At 40.4% G+C, this 17,050-nt stretch overlaps 1 protein-coding gene across 2 annotated transcripts in view; it reads right to left on the minus strand.

Annotated features, from left to right (window-relative positions):
- The window catches only part of LOC127426178 (MAP kinase-activated protein kinase 5-like), a 155,240-nt gene that overhangs the window by 74,334 nt on the left and 63,856 nt on the right, over positions 1–17,050 (minus strand). For both annotated transcript variants that reach the window (XR_007894750.1, XM_051672802.1), the window contains exons 6-8: positions 10,450–10,539; positions 10,157–10,252; positions 9,186–9,266 (exon numbers count right to left, since the gene is read on the minus strand). Coding sequence is in view for 1 of the 2 variants with exons in the window: in XM_051672802.1 (XP_051528762.1) it covers positions 9,186–9,266; positions 10,157–10,252; positions 10,450–10,539 (267 nt within the window). In the remaining variant the exon portion in view is untranslated. The remainder of the gene's footprint in view (positions 1–9,185; positions 9,267–10,156; positions 10,253–10,449; positions 10,540–17,050) is intronic.

The following is a 17,050-nucleotide window of genomic DNA, read 5'->3' on the forward strand; positions in this document are numbered from 1 at the left end:
CCCATCTCTGAAATTTCCTCATGAATAAAAGTCCCAATAGCACTACAGCTATCACAAATGCCAATAGACCCCAGCAGTCTCAGACATAGCTGAAACATGACCAGTCTTCCCAGACGAAACTTATTTACACAGTTTCACAGACTTAATTTTCCCTACTCTGACAGGCATGCCTGATCACACAGTTCAGATTCAAATCTAGGAACACAATTAATTGTGTCAGAGTTAAAAAGCTCTTCTTCAGGTTCACCACAAACCCCATTCAGATGCGCCATCACGGTCGCTGTATGTGATTCTGCCATTTCCCTCGACCTGGCACAAATTAACCAGTCGTCGAGCCAAAATTCTCATCCAATGTCATCTTAACGGTGTTAAGGCTGCTTCCACGCATTTTGTATCTGAAAATGGAAAAAAAAAATGTATTCTTTAGATCGACTGAAGTGAACCAATCTTCCCTCTGTACAGAATGAGGCAGGGATTTATATCACCATTCTGTATTTTCTCAGATAATTGTTTAGAAATCTGAGGTCCAAAATGGGGCAGATGCCTTCCCCTTTCTTAGGAATGAGAAAATACTAGCTGAAAAACCCTTTTGTGATTCTTCTGTCATTACTATTTGAATTGCCTTTTTGAGGAGAAGAGAATTTACTGTATTTCTTCATTCAGAATTTTTGCATTTTCTCTTTGAACATTGATACTCCCAATAAATGTGGGGGTCTTCTCACGAATTGCAACCTGTACAACTTTGTTAATTGTTTTCAAAACCCACTGGGAGTCTATACATATTGCCCAGTTTTGCAGATGGGCTGATAATTCTCTATCTTGCTCATTGGTGGTCTTACTGTGACCTCTAGTGGCGATAATAGGGAACACATTTTCTTCTGTGTTTGGGGGTTATTGATATATTTATGTTCATAATGTTTTTTACAGGGTGCTTGTATTTAACCGTATTTTAGGGAAGTGAATTCTCTCACATATAAAAAAAATTGTCTGGATTCAGACAAGGGATTGTAGAAGTCACAGGGTGTTTATTGGGAAATCTCTGCTTTGTTTGACTGACCAACACAGGGGATGAGAGTGTGTGACAGTGCTTTGTGGCTCCTACTGATCAACCCCGAGGGTATGTGCGGGGATTGATGCATAGGTTTGGTTTTCAGTATTGCTCTCTGTATTTGCAGAGACAGACCGAGATGAAAATCTTCCTTCGACCCCCTACTGTGGGGGTTGGAGGAGCTGCCGCTTGAGCAAAGGATTTTATACGTCAAGAGGAAGATTTGTCCTGGTGTTCTTATGAAGCCGCTTCCCGAGAGGACGGGTTAACCCATCTTGGTCCTTGCCATGATGTCTGTCCTCTCCCCAGCATCGCCTGTGCGGCACAAATTATCTAAAAGCCTCTTGCTCCCTCCCCTGCCACAGTCAGTCCAAACAGGCCCTTAGGGGTCCACTGGCTGATCAAGAAAGTGCCCATTATCTTTCTCAGCCATCGTGGACAAATTCAACCACAGGTCTCTCTGACCTACAACCGCAAGTCCTAAAATTCTTCCCGTGGATTAAACCAGGCAACGCGTAAAATGAGATCCGTCACTGCGCAAATCTCTGTCTGTAGCTCTGTGACGTCATTCCCCTGTGACAGAGCTACAGACACATTCTCCTCCAACTCCGCAATGTAGGCCAAAAGCAGAGTGACTGCGCTGGTAGCTCGCCCCGTCCGTGCCGCAGATTTGTAAATCTTCTCAAAGGCTAAGAAGCAATCCGATCTTTGAGGCAGCTTAGGGGCGATGGAAGATAAACTGAACATTGATCTAGGATCCAGATGGCTTGCCAAAGATGGTTCTATTGGCAGCATGTGAGACCAGTCCTTCCCCTCCATACCTGCTATGTCAAGCGGGGAGAAGCCATACAACGGGACCCTTGATTATAGCGGTCTCTCCCAATACTTCATCAGATCCTCCATGCAGTCCTGGAAAGGTGGTAGGGTCAGATGAGCTACCTGGGTGGTGGGGAGGAGGAACTTCCCACCTAGACTTGAGCATTTAGCCATTGCCTGTTGGCAAGCCTCATGCAGGACTGCATTACCCGCTGCCGACAGCTGTTTTTTCAGCAAGGTAGGGTTCTCAGGTTAATCCGCTTAAGAGTCAATTGGATCCGGAGAGTCACGCAAAGCCATGCGAGGTTCGGATGTGTGAACGGCGATCTCTGTGCACTTTGCTAGTTTTGATACTTTTTGTGTCATAAACCGGTGAGATTCGATACACCCTGATCCATAACTGTTCTAGGAAGACAATGTCAAAGAATTCAAAATCCTCAGGTTCTGGAGACATTAAAAGACACTTACGTGCTCAAGCTGATGCCCCTCCGGAGGCCTCAAGCCAGGGAGTCAATTTGGCCAGAGAGGTGAAAGAAATTCAAGGAGAGTTGCTGAACGTATCGGCAATGCTGACGAAGGTCATTGCTGACTTGGAAGATCTTGCTGCAATACATCGATCGATCACGGCCATGGAGACAAAATTCACTGAGGTGATTACTAGAGTGGGGGATGTCGAGAAACGGATCGATTATCTGGAGTCATCGGAGAGGGAATTAGCTGCTAATCTGCTAGCGTCTAAGGCGGATTTGGAGCACGTCTGGGAGATGCCGGAATAATGTCTGAATTGTTGGAATTCCTGAGGGAACAGAGGGTCAGAATATGGTGGAATTCCTGGACGGGCTCTTTCCGAATCTGCTTGACATAACAGGCCACAAGCTGGAAATTGAGCATGCTCCACCTAGCGGCTGGAGTTTGTTTTGTGTAGCAGCACTCCTTCAGGATAGTGTTGTGGATGGATCGGCATGTTCTTTGTGCTTACGCCTCTTATTGGTTGGAGTTTGTTTTGTGGAGTATTTCTTGCATCACAATGGAGTGATTGGGTCATTTGTTTCTCTCATGTAGCAGTTGAATGGGATGGCTCACTGAACATTCGTTTGACTGTCCAAGGAAACTGAATGGCCTTTTTTTATTTATTTATTTTTATTATTATTATTTTTTTTGTGTGTTTGCTGGTTCCGCTAGAGGCTGGAGTTTGTTTTGTAGGGGAACACACCTTTGGGACAGTTATGTGGATGAATCTCCACGTTCGTGTTTATCCCGCCTATTGGCTAGAGTTTGATTTATAGAATATATTCTGTTGTGTAATTCTGCTTTACAAAATTTGTATAGAAACACCGGACTTGAGCAATCCGACGGCAAAGTTGTCATGGGGGCTCTCGTAGGTGCACATAGGTTGGCGCTGTCGTGCAAGGAGTTAATGCACACGTTTTTCTTTTTTCTGTTTCTGTGGAATGTGGTCTTTATAATTTCATTTTTGACACACAATACATTTTTTCTAATATGTCAAAATGTCAAATGTTAGTATGAGTGGATTGTCTCTCTCCACATGGAATGTGAATGGCTTGGGACACCCCATAAAAAGAAGGAAAGTTATTTCTCTTCTTAAACGTAAGAAATATTATATAGTGTTTCCTCAAGAAATGCATCTTTCCCCGCAGGAAGCTGAAAAATTTGGGAAGATATGGGGTGTACATGTTTTCTTTAGTGCTGCCTCAAGTAAGAGCAGGGGAGTCATTACATTGATAAGTAAGCATCTACTATTCAAATGTCTCAAACAGATAAAGATAAATTAGGAAGAGTTATTATTGTTTTAGCAGACATTCAGAGGCAAAGTCTGATTTTGGCTAATATTTACGCACCTAACACTGATGATCAGGGCTTTTTTGTGGATCTTGAAAGAATGTTGCAAGCTGCTGGCACCCCTCATGATATAATATTGGGAGAAGACTTTAATCTATTGATGGACTCAGTCCTTGATCATAGTGAAGCAAATCTGTGTAAGTCCCCTAGACACTTCACAGGATGTGTAAAATTCTTGGTCTTACAGATATTTGGAGATTTTTGAACCCATCTGGTAGGGACTACACATTTTTTTCATCAGTCCATAAGATTTATTCTAGAAAATATTTTTTTTAAATATATTTATATATATATATATATATATATATATATATATATATATATATATATATATATATATAAATAATCCCTCAATTCATCTGTTGTTGATTGATCAACTGGAAACATCTTAGTCTCAGATCACACCCTGGTGAGTTTAGAGATATTGTCACATACGGAGAAAAAGAAATCATATAGTTGGCGCTTTAATGTATCCCTTTTGCAAAATCCTGAATTTCAACAAATGTTAAAGGCTGAAAATTTTTTTTATATGGAGACCATCTGGTCCTTGGTGTCCTCTGTGGGCATGGCCTGGGAGGCACTTAAGCGGTTCTTAGGGGTCAATACAGTATGCCTCATTCACCAAAAAATTCAAAGCATGAGAACTCGTAAAGTTGGAAGGGAATATTAAAAATGCAGAGGCTGAGCTGAAGCGCTGAATGTCGTCTGATGGCCTCAGGGAATTGACCCAATTGAAATACAGATATAATACTATTTTGTCACGGAAGGTGGAGTTTTGGCTATCCAGGGCAAGACAGTCATACTTTGAGTTGGGGGACAAAGCAGGGAAGCTGATGGCTATATATATAGCAGAGTGAGTCTTTTTCTACCATTCCCTCAGTGAAATCTGCTGGTGGTAAAATATTTACCTCGGCCATTGATATTAATAATGCTTTTAAAGAATTCTATCTTGATCTTTATAGTTCCACATCTTCGTCTACAGATGAAGATATTATAAACTTTGTGGAACCATTAGAACACCCTAAACTGACGACAGAGCAAAAAAATTCTCTTGATTCTGAGATAACCTTGGAGGCGATTGAAGAGGTACTTAAGGCCTTACCTACAGGCAAGGCTCCGGGGCCAGATGGCTTTGCCGCTGAATTGTTTAGATCTTATGCTACAGAACTGGCTCCACTTTTGTTGGAAGTTTATACGGAATCATTAAAGAATGAAAAGCTTCCGCCAACCATGACACAAGCCCGGATCAGTCTGATTCTTAAAAAGGACAAAGATCCAAGCGAGTGTAAGAGTTACCGTCCAATTTCCCTGATCCAGCTAGACGTTAAAATTTTGTCCAAAATTTTGGCTTTCCAATTAAGTAAAGTTATGACATCTCTTATACATATAGATCAGGTGGGGTTTATTTGAGGGTCGTAGCTCTTCTGATAACATTAGGCATTTCATCAACATCATGTGGTCAGTGTTGAATGATCAGACTCCGGTCGCTGCTATCTCACTTGACGCCGAAAATGCATTTGATATGGTAGAATGGGATTATCTTTTTAAGGTTTTGGAAATATACAGGTTCGGAAATACTTTTATTGAATGGATTAAGTTACTTTATAGACACCCGGTAGTGGCGGTACAAACAAATGGATAAATTCCAGATTATTTTACTCTGGATAGGGGCACCCGGCAGGGTTGCCCTCTTACCCCATTATTGTTCTGTCTTGCCCTGGAACCATTAGCAGTCACGATAAGAAAGGAGGATGATTTTCCAGGGGTGGTGGCGGGAGGTGTGGCTCATAAGCTTTTGCTTTACGCATATGACATTTTGTTCGTCTCCGACCCCACTAGATCTATGCCTTGCCTCCACAGGATTATTAATTCCTTCTCTAAATTCTCAGGATACAGAGTCAACTGGTCTAAATCCGAAGCTTTGGCTCTGACAGCGTACTACCCAGTAACAGCTTTTCAACCGGGCGCCTTCCAGTTGCCCAAACAGGGCATTAAGTATTTGGGCATTTTATTCCCAGCAAAATTTGTGTGATTTATTTAAGAGTTACTTTTGACCCTTTAACAAAAAGGTTTTTGAGTGATGTGAGTAGGTGGGTTTCATTGCATTTATCTATGATTGGGAAGGTTAATGTTATTAAAATTAATTGTATTCCAAAATTCAACTACCTGCTACAGTCTCTCCCTGAAGATGTCCCCCTCTCTTATTTCAAGCAATTTGATAGGACAGCGAAGACCTTTATTTTGACTGGTAAACGTCCCAGATTACATTTCAATAAGTTACATAGGCTGATTGACAAAGGTGGGCTAGGCCTAGCTGAGATTTTATTATTATGCATTCGGTCTCAGACATTTGGTTTACTGGTTCCTTCCACCTGAGAGAGCCCCTCCCTGGTTTTGTATTGAACAGGAAGTCCTTGCCTCTATTTCGCCATTGCAAAGCCTTTCTATTAAACTAACTGGAGAAGTTAAGTCACACCCCGTTATCGCACACGGTTTGGACAAAAGTGTCCAGAGTGTTTAATTCTGACATTTATTTAAATGTAGCCTCGAGCATATGGCTGAACCCAAAATTATGCATTAATGAGTCCCCTTTCTGTTGGTCAGAGTGGATTGTGAGGGGGGTTACTGCACTCGTGACCTATATGAGAGTGGAGTGTTGAGATCTTTTGAAAACTGGGTCAACATTTTAAGATTCCCAGATCTCTGTTCTTTAGGTATTTACAGCTGCGCCACCTGTTCTGTACTATTTTTGGGAGTAGTATACACCCCCCTAAAGCGGCAGATACTCTGGAATTGGTGATTACCGTTTTTGAAAAAGGTCATGAGGCATCAGTGTATTACTCCCTGTTAATTCAGAGTCTGGGGGATGGAGCTTCGTCTTCTCTCAAGAGATTATGGGAAAAATATTTAAATTTGGTATTGGAGGAGGGAGTGTGGGCTAGGATTCTAAAAAGCATCAAGTCTACATCTAGAGATGCAAGGTTCCGTCTGATGCAATTTAAGATTTTGCATCAATTCTATTGGAATCCCTCTAGATTGTATAGGCTGGGCCTTAAAGACACACCCACCTGCTGGCAGTGCCAATCAGAAGATGGAGACATAACCCATGTTTTTTGGTGGTGTGTTAAGATCCAAGAATTTTAGTTGAAGGTTCAGAGTTTTATATGTGCCGTATTGGGCACTCAAATTTCATTTTGCCCCAGACTCTGTATTTTGGGTGATGGGGCGGTCATCAATTTAGGGGATAAACACATACAAAATTGTGTTATGACCAGTGTTATGATTGGCAGGCAGGTTATTTTAAGAGGATGGAAGTTGGACAGAGCGTCCTCATTTCTGGAGTGGTGTGCAGAGATGGGGAGGGTGGCAGCATTTGAGGAAGTGTCAAGCAGAAGGCAGGGGTTTTGGGATTTGTTTGATAGGAAATGGGGCAGTTATTTAGTGTTTTTGGGGGAGTCTCGGGGAGGGGCTGTGGAGAGAGAAGTTTAGTTTTAATTATGTATGATTACTTTACTTATTTTTTATTTATTTTTATTTTAGCCCCTTTTCTCCCCAATTTTGGAATGCCCAATTCCCACTACTTACTAGGTCCTCGTGGTGGCGCGGTTACTCACCTTAATCCGGGTGGCGGAGGACAAGTCTCAGCTGCCTCCGCTTCTGAGACCGTCAATCCACGCATCTTATCACGTGGCTTGCTGTGCATGACACCGCGGAGACTCACAGCATGTGGAGACTCATGCTACTCTCCACGATCCACGCACAACTTACCATGCGCCCCATTGAGAGCGAGAACCACTTAATCGCGACCAAGAGGAGGTTACCCCATGTGACTCTACTCTCCCTAGCAACCGGGCCAATTTGGCTGCTCAGGAGACCTGGCTGGAGTCACTCAGCACACCCTGGATTCAAACACACGACTCCAGGGGTGGTAGTCAGTGTCAATACTCGCTGAGCTACCCAGGCCTCAATTATGTATGCTTATTATTATTTTTAATTTTTTGTATTCTTATATGTGACCACAGGGGCGTTCGTTGGAGGTCAGGGTGGGGCTGATGATTGGGGAAGGGTAAAAGTGGGGTTAAATGTTAAATGTTGATTCAGTGTATATATGTTGTGTTTTTCTTTGTTATATATCTACGAATCAAATCAAAATAAATTAAAAAAATTCAAATGGATCCTCCTCAATGCCGACACCATTGTCCTCATCCGACAGCCCTCCCAAAGAAGTGATGGAAACCGCATCATCGTCCGGCAGGACTCTCAGAATCTGTTCGATCTCCATTTCAAGACTGACAGAGTCCCCAAGCTCATCCAATGGAACTAGCTGGTCAGCTCAATTCTACATCAGGGGTGAGATCGGGTGTCGAATCTCTCTAATTTTTGTTTTGTCTTTATGTACTGTTTAGGGGTGGGTAAACCAATGACTACGTTTACATGGACACCAGAAAGTGGGTTATTGCGAGAAAGTAGCGTATTGTGAGACAGCGTTCCGGTTTACATGCACTGTATAAGCGCCACACTCTTTACCCCTGTATACATGTAGCTCTGTCAGTAAGCAGCTTTCTCCACACAGTAACATAATTTCCCTGCGACGCTGGTGTAAATAACAAATATGGAAGACTTCGCTATTTTATGCTCTGTTGCTTCGCTTTATTTCCAGATATTCCAGAGTAGTTGCTGTGTTTGCTCCCTTTCTATCGCGACCTGCAGCGGAGTTGTGCTACATTAGTGGGGTTTCCCTTTATGTAAAACTCTGGGATTCCCTCAAAGTACAAGTGCATATATGTGAACGTGAGGGACAGTCGATATTTTACAGTGGTGTTTAAATGGGTATAGTTTATAGTGTATGTGTTTTTCCCATTGTACTCCCAGAAATGTTTTGTTGACTTGTTGTTGGGCTCCATCCTATGTTTGTTATTCGGTCTGTTCCACGCACATGCGCACTCCCCAGAAACCTGTTAGAATGCCGTTTGTGTTAACATGGCCACATAAGCAGCATTCTCTGGGAGAAACCTAGGTGTGTCAAACCGCTTTCTCTTAATCCCTTAAACAGCATAAGGAAATCTGCGTTTACATGATGTTACAGAACGCTGCTCTCTACAAAAACCCTGGAATAAACAGTTTTCTTAAGTGCATGTAAATGTGGTTAATGACACTACAATAATACAAGGGTTTGAAAAATTAAAAATGGCAAAGCAGTCTCCATGAATGCACCTAAGAAAGTAGTTGAAAAAGTATGTAGCTTTTGTGATCAAAACTTCTATCCATCAAAACGTAATATGTACTGATAATTTAATGGACAGGACAGAAAAAATAACATAGTTATGGTTATTACATTAGATTCAAGATATCTCAGGCAGTCAGTTGTCTAATTATAAATACACGATAAATAGAATGATTTCTAGGTTTAGTAATTTTTACATATTTTTAAAAATCACAACTTCAGCAACATAAAGAATACCTTGTTGTATGTATAAGGGGTGGGTGAGGTAGGTATAATTCCAGACTTTTCTTTCTGGTGGCGTCTTTGTGCCTCCAGCACCTATTAAAAAAAGACATGTTCACATTTCATGAAAAGTCACAAATCACATAACATTTTTGTAATAGTTCAAAGATTTCATGTCATCATGACCTGCTATCATTAGCTGTCAAGATCATCTGAAAATTTGGAACAAAATTGTTCTTCATTCACCCAATTTCTTCTTTTTTTATGTTTCAATGTAGCACTTTGAAAATTCCACCAAAAAAAATTAATTTAAAGGGGTCATGTCATACACTACCAGTAAAAACTTTGCACACATTCTTTTTTATTACTATTTTCTACATTTTAAAATACTTTTTGAAGTCATCAAAACTATGAATGGAATTATAGGGATTTTGTAGTGACCAAAAAAAAAAAAAAACACCAGTCCACAAATCAAAATCCTTATGTTTTCAAAGTGCCTGTCATTTGCCTAATTACAGATACTACAGATTTTTTTTTTAAATCATACAAAATATAAATTCAGTCAACTGTGTAAATTCATTCAAACTTTTGACTGTAGTGTTTACCCCCTGCTAATCATTTTCCCCAGAGGTCCATTTATAATGCAAGTCAAGGTTTCTTGCACCAAAAAAATACAAATAAATAAATACAAATCTTTAAGTTATGACAGTTGCTACAGGCCAAGATGCTGAACAATGAATAGACGTTCATGTGTAAATGAGGGCACACATGTTAATATTTGTATTCCTGTTTTTCACCCTAGTTTCAATAAATTTATATCTTTTTAGACTAGGGAGGAAGTTTTGATTTCTTAAAGTGTGTGCTTACATAATATATTAAATAGATTAATTTCAAAGATAATTAGATTTTTCATGATATGATCCCTTTAAAAATTACAGTGAAGAACACTTAATTTATAGATCAATAGAAAGTCCATGAGGTCTTACCTGGGGTGCTACATAGTAAGGAGTGAACTGTGGCGTCAGTAAATCACCTTGGTCGATTTTGGCAAAACCAAAATCACAAAGTTTTACAGGGGCATCCTGATGGGGCAGTTAGATACACAAGAAACATGATGCAAAAGAAATATATACTAGAAAATTGCCTTTTGATTATTAAAATAACATTTGCTTAATTCAGAAAGATCAAACTTTTAACCAATAAACTCCCACTGTAGGATCCCTGTAATTTTAATAGAACCTGAAATATGGGGAAAAAAATATTTGGTTTCAGATCTCACCAGTGAATTATCCTTGAAGAGCAGGTTCTCCGGTTTCAGGTCACGATGTGCAATATTTAATGAATGACAGTGTTGCAAAGCAAGACTTATCTGTAAAAATGACAGAAATTTAATCAAACAATTTAAATATATAAAGATGTGTAATGAATTTCCTACAGTCCTGTGACTGTCCACAAATATTGGCACCCTTGCATTTTTGCATCAACGTTACTGAAATTACAATATCTTTGTGATTTTCTAATGTCTTTCTTTGGTTTGCAATGTACCAAAACAAAAGGGCTGAAAAAAATAATGAAGCTTACCTTATTAGAAATCTTAAAATAGCCTTGACAATCTTATCGGCACCCTAAATGTAACTGGAAGCACAGCCTTTAAAACTGGATAATACTGTAATTTAGCACTTCCTACATTAACCAATTACATTCCTACACCTCTATTGGCAGTTTAGACCATCATTCTTTTACAAAGTGCTCAAATTCTCTCAGATTTGACTCTGGCATTGCTTGCCACCTAGGAACAGATTGGGTTTTGGCCCTGTTTATACCTGATATAAGATGCAGTTTGGGCGATACGTTTGAAATGGGATGACGCTAAAGAAAGGTGTAAATGTGGTCCAAAATGTTTTGAGTGAAAAAAAAACCCTGCATGTGACCATAATGTAGTGGTGTTTCATTCTTGAACGAATCCGTTTTTAAACAAATCTTTTAAATTAACAAAATGTTCTCATTCACTTCCATACACTGACTCATATTTTCTCGTTCACTGAAGTCTCTCCATTTCTGAGCCAATGAGCTCTAGTTTAAATCACGAAAATGCTGTTCACCATCTAGTGCATCAAACAAGCAGAAAGAAAGCGGTGCAATGCAAAGTGTATTGCATAAAGACAATAGTAATTATGGGGTTAGAATTGTTTCTAATTAACATACAAATGGAAAGAGATTCACAAATAAAAAATTGGTTCACAGGGTCACGTGACGCCATGCAAGGAGCAGACGTGTGAGCGACGAGCTCTGCGCACTTTGCTGAATTTTCGATTATTCTCATGTTATAATCTGGTGAAATTTGATAAACCCAGTTACACATTTGCCCTTTGCTGCAAAACATGGCAAAGAAGTCAAAATCCTCGGGCTCTGGAGACATTAAAAGACACTTACATGTTCAGGATAAAAGCCCCTTCAGGCCTACAGACCGGGGACTCAATTTGGATGGCGCGGCAGGAGAAGGAATCCAGCATCAGTTGTCCAACATGTCGGTGATGTTGACGAAGATTCTTGATGATCTCGCTGTAATCTCGCTGTAACGTTGATTGATTACGGCGATGGAAATAAAATTCACTGAGTTAGGTACAAGAGTGACTGACGTTGAAAAACGAATCGATTTTCTGGAATCTTCGGAGAGGGAATTAACCACTAATCGACCCGCGACCAAAGTTGATTTGGAACATCTCCTTGAAATGCTTGAAGATCTTGAGAAAAGAAGCCGCAGGAATAACGTTCGAATTGTTGGAATTCCTGAGCATGAGGAGGGCAGAGATATGGTGAAATTCCTAGATAAGTTTTTCCCAAGTCTGCTCGACATAACAGGCCACAAGCTGGAAATCGAGCGAGCTCACAGAGTCCCAGCTCACAGATTTGCTGAGGAAGACAGGCCCCGACCGATTCTGGCCAGATTTCTGAGATCATCCGATAAAGATCTTGTGTTGCACCAGGCGAGGAGCAAAGGGCTTGTTTTGTGAATAACACTTTTCCTTAAAGAAACTTTTGCACTGATAAAAGATTACTTTTCCATTGAAGATCCCGGACAGATTGAGAGTGGACACTACAGATGACCGCAAAATATCTACATGCTCACACAAAGGATGTCTTTTATAAAGTTGACAGATTGTGTAAGTCATGGTATACACATTTATGCAGCCTCCGAGTGAATTGACTCGACCATCCGGGGAACCGGGATGCCGGTTTTGTTTCTTTTTTTTTTTTGTTCCGCCTAGTGGCTGGAGCTTGTTCTATTGAATAACACTCCTTTGGAACAGCTGTGGATTAATCTGTTCATTCTTCGTGCTTATTCCTCCTGCTGGCTGTAGTTTGTTTTGTTGAGTTTTTTTTACGAGACATTGGAATGATTACGTCATCCGCGGAACTCATAACAGCTGGCTCACGGAACATTCGTTTGTCTGTCCGAGGAATCTGAACGGTTTTATATTGGCTGGAATTTGTTTTGTGGAAGATCACATCCTTGAGACAGTTCTGTGGATGAATCTACACATTCTTTGTGTTCATTGTTCCTATTGACTGGGTTTATTTTACAAAGTATTTTCTGTTATGTAATTTTGCCTCACAAATTTGTGAGGCAAAATTGAGCAATCCGATGGCAAAGTTGTCGTGGGGGCTCGTGGGCATTCATGGACCTTTTGAGTTTAGAGGGATTGTCGCCGGTTGGCGTTAACCCCGCGCACGTTTCTTTTTTATGTTTGTTTTGTTCGGGGGGGATGTTCGGGGGTTGATTGTTTCACTAATGGGGAATGTGGTCTGTATTATTTTGTTTTTCACACACAATTTTTTATTATATCAATATGTCAGTTGTTAATATGAGTGTACTATCTCTCTCCACATGGAATGTGAATGGGTTAGGGCACCCCATAAAAAGAAGGAAGGTTATTTCTTTTCTTAAGCGTAAGAAATATGATATAGTGTTTCTTCAAGAAACACATCTCTCACCGCAGGAAGCTGAAAAATTTGGGAAGATATGGAGTGGACATGTTTTTTTCAGTGCTGGCTCAAGTAAGAGCAAGGGAGTCATTATATTGGTAAATAAACATCTACAATTCAAATGTCTCAAACAGATTAAAGATAAATTAGGAAGAGTCATTATTGTGTTAGTTGAAATTCAAGGGCAAAGGTTGATTTTGGCTAATATTTACGCACCTAACGCTGATGATCAGGGCTTTTTTATAGATCTTGAAGGGATGTTGCAAGCCGCTGGCACCCCTCATGATATAATATTGGGAGGAGACTTTAATCTTTTGATGGACTCAGTCCTTGATCATAGCGAAGCAAAAGTGTGTAAGCCACCTAGAGCAACATTGACGCTTCACAGGATGTGTAAAAATCTTGGTCTTACGGATATTTGGAGACTTTTGAACCCATCTGGTAGGGAATATAATTTTTTTTCATCAGTCCATAAGATTTATTCTAGAATAGATTTTTTTTTTATATCCAAATCCCTCATTTCATCCGTTGTTGATTGCTCAATTGGAAACATTTTAGTCTCAGATCACGCCCTGGTGAGTTTAGAGGTGATGCCACATATAGAGAAAAATAAGTCATATAGTTGGCGCCTTAATGTGTCCCTTTTGCAAAATCCTGATTTCCAACAAATGTTAAAGACTGAAATCAATGTTTATATGGAGACCAACTGGTTCTCTGTATCCTCTGTGGGCGTGGCTTGGGAGGCACTTAAGGCGGTTCTTAGGGGTCGGATCATACAGTATGCCTCATTCATCAAAAAATCTAAAGCACGAGAACTTGTGGAGTTGGAAGAGAATATTAAAAGTGCAGAGGCAGAGCTGAAGCACCGTATGTCAGCTGATGGCCTCAGAGAATTGACCCAATTGAAATATAGATATAATACTATTTTGTCACGGAAAGTGGAGTTTTGGTTATTCAGGGCAAGACAGTCATACTTTGAGTGGGGTGACAAAGCAGGGAAGCTTTTGGCTAGATATATAAAGCAGAGAGAGTCTCTTTCTATCATTCCCTCAGTGAAATCTGCTGGTTGAGAAATTTTTACTATATGATATTAATAATGCCTTTAAAGAGTTCTATATTGATCTTTATAGTTCCACGTCTTCGTTTACTGATTAAGATATTAGAAACTTTGTGGAACCATTAGAACTTCCTAAACTGACGATTGAGCAAAAAAACTCTCTTGATTCTGAGATAACCTTGGAGGAGCTTGACAAGATAATTAAGTCCCTACCTACTGGCAAGGCTCAGGGTCCAGATGGTTTTGCCGCTGAATTTTTTAGATCCTATGCAACAGAACTGGCTCCATTTTTGTTAGAAGTTTATACTGAATCATTAAAGAAGGGAAAGCTTCCTCCAACCATGACACAAGCCCGGATCAGTCTGATTCTTAAAAAGGACAAAGATCCAAGTGAGTGTAAAAGTTACCGTCCAATCTCCCTGATCCAACTAGATGTAAAAATATTGTCAAAAATTTTGGCTAACCGATTAAGTAAAGTTATGACATCTCTTATACATATAAATCAGGTGCGGTTTATTCGGGGCCGTAGCTCTTCTGATAACATCAGGCGTCTCATCAATATCATGTGGTCAGTGGCGAATGATCAGTCTCTGGTCGCTGCCATCTCACTTGACGCCGAAAAGGCGTTTGATATGGTAGAATGGGATTATCTTTTTAAGATTTTGGAAATGTATGGGTTTCGGAGTACATTTATTGGTTGGATTAAGTTACTTTATAAACACCCTGTAGCAGCGGTACAAACAAATGGATTAATTTTAGATTATTTTACTCTGGATAGGGGAACTCGGCAGGGCTGCCCTCTTTCCCCTTTATTGTTCTGTCTTGCCCTGGAACCATTAGCAGCTGCGATAAAAAAGGAGGATGATTTTCCAGGGGTGATTGCAGGTGGTGTGGCGCATAAGCTTCTGCTTTACGCAGATGATATTTTATTATTTGTCTCTGAACCTACTAGATCTATGCCTTGCCTTCACAGAATGATTAATTCCTTTTCCAAGTTCTCAGGATACAAAGTTAATTGGTCTAAATCCGAAGCTTTGGCTCTGACAGCGTACTGTCCAGTAACGGCTTTCCAGCCGGGTGCCTTCCAGTGGCCCAAACAGGGCATTAAGTATTTGGGGATTTTATTCCCAGCAAATTTGTCTGATTTAGTCAGTGTCAATTTTGACCCTTTAATAAAAAGATTTTCGAGCGATGTGGGCAGGTGGGCTTCATTACATTTATCGATGATTGGAAAGGTTAATGTTATTAAAATGAATTGTATTCCAAAATTTAACTACCCGCTACAGTCCCTACCTGTAGATGTCCCCTTTTCTTATTTCAAGCAATTCGATAGCATAGCGAAGTCCTTCATTTGGAATGGTAAATGTCCCAGATTGCATTTTAATAAGTTACATAGGCCGAATGACAAAGGTGGGCCAGGCCTACCGAAGATTTTGTTTTATTACTATGCGTTCAGTCTCAGACATTTGGCTCATTGGTCACTTCCACCTGAGAGAGCCCCTCCCTGGTTTGTTATTGAACAGGCAGTTCTTGCCCCTATTTCGCCGTTACAAAGCATCTCTATCAAACTAATTGGAAAAGTTAAGTTACACCCCGTTATTTCGCATTTACACTCGGTATGGACTAAAGTGTCCAGATTGTTTAAATTGGACACTTATTTAAATGTTGCCTCGAGCATATGGCAGAACCCAAGACTATGTATTGGCAAGTCCCCTTTCTGCTGGCCAGAGTGGATTGTGAGGGGGGTTGCTACACTCGGTGACCTATATGAAAGTGGTGTGTTGAGACCGTTTGAAAACTTGGTCCAACATTTTGGGATCCCCAGACCTCAATTTTATAGGTATTTACAATTGCGCCACCTGCTTTGTACTATTTTTGGGAGTAGCACACACCCCCCTGAGGAGGCAGATGCTTTGGGAGAGGTGATTGCGGCTTTTGGAAAAGGTCATGAGGCATCAGTGTACTACTCCCTGTTAATTCAGAGTATGGGGGATGGATCTTTAACTTCTATTAAAAAATTATGGGAGAAAGATTTGAATTTGGTATTGGAGGATGGAGTGTGGACTAAGATTCTGAAAAATGTCAAGTCCGCATCTAGAGATGCAAGGGTTCGCCTTATGCAATTTAAGATTTTACAAAGATTTTATTGGACCCCCTGTAGATTATATAGGCTTGGTCTTAAAGACACACCCACATGCTGGCGATCAGAATCAGAAGTTGGAGACATAGCCCATGTTTTTTGGGGATGCGTTAAGATCCAAGATTTTTGGTTAAAGATTCAGAATTATTTGCATGACATTCTGGGCACTCAAATTTTACTTTGCCCCAGGCTTTGCATTTTGGACGATGGGGAAGTTATAAATTCGGGTGACAAATATATAAAAAATTGGGTTCTGACTGGCGTGATGATCGGTAGACAAATTATTTTAAGGGGATGGAAGTCAGACGGAGCGCCACCATTTCCAGAGAGGTGTGCGGAGATGGGGAGGGTGGCGACTTATGAGAATATGATAGATGGAAGGCTGGGGCGGGAGGACTTATTTTTCAGGAAGTGAGGTAGGTATTTGGCAGTTTTGGAGGACTCTAGGGGAAGGGATGAGGAGGGAGATGTTTAGTTTAATTATGTATATATATATTTTTTTTTTATTGTTTGTGTGTATTATTTTATGTGACCACAGGGGTTTTCTTTGGGGTAGGGTGGGGTTGGTGTTTGGGGAGGGATGTTAATGAGTGTTAAAAGTTAAATGTTGATTCGGTGTGTATATGTTGTGTTTTTCTCTGTTGTGCTTTCTCTTTGAATCAATAAAAAATGTTAATTACAAAAAACAATTGGTTC

The sequence above is a fragment of the Myxocyprinus asiaticus genome, chromosome 3, assembly GCF_019703515.2.
Source record: "Myxocyprinus asiaticus isolate MX2 ecotype Aquarium Trade chromosome 3, UBuf_Myxa_2, whole genome shotgun sequence".
Taxonomy (NCBI): Eukaryota; Metazoa; Chordata; class Actinopteri; order Cypriniformes; family Catostomidae; genus Myxocyprinus; species Myxocyprinus asiaticus.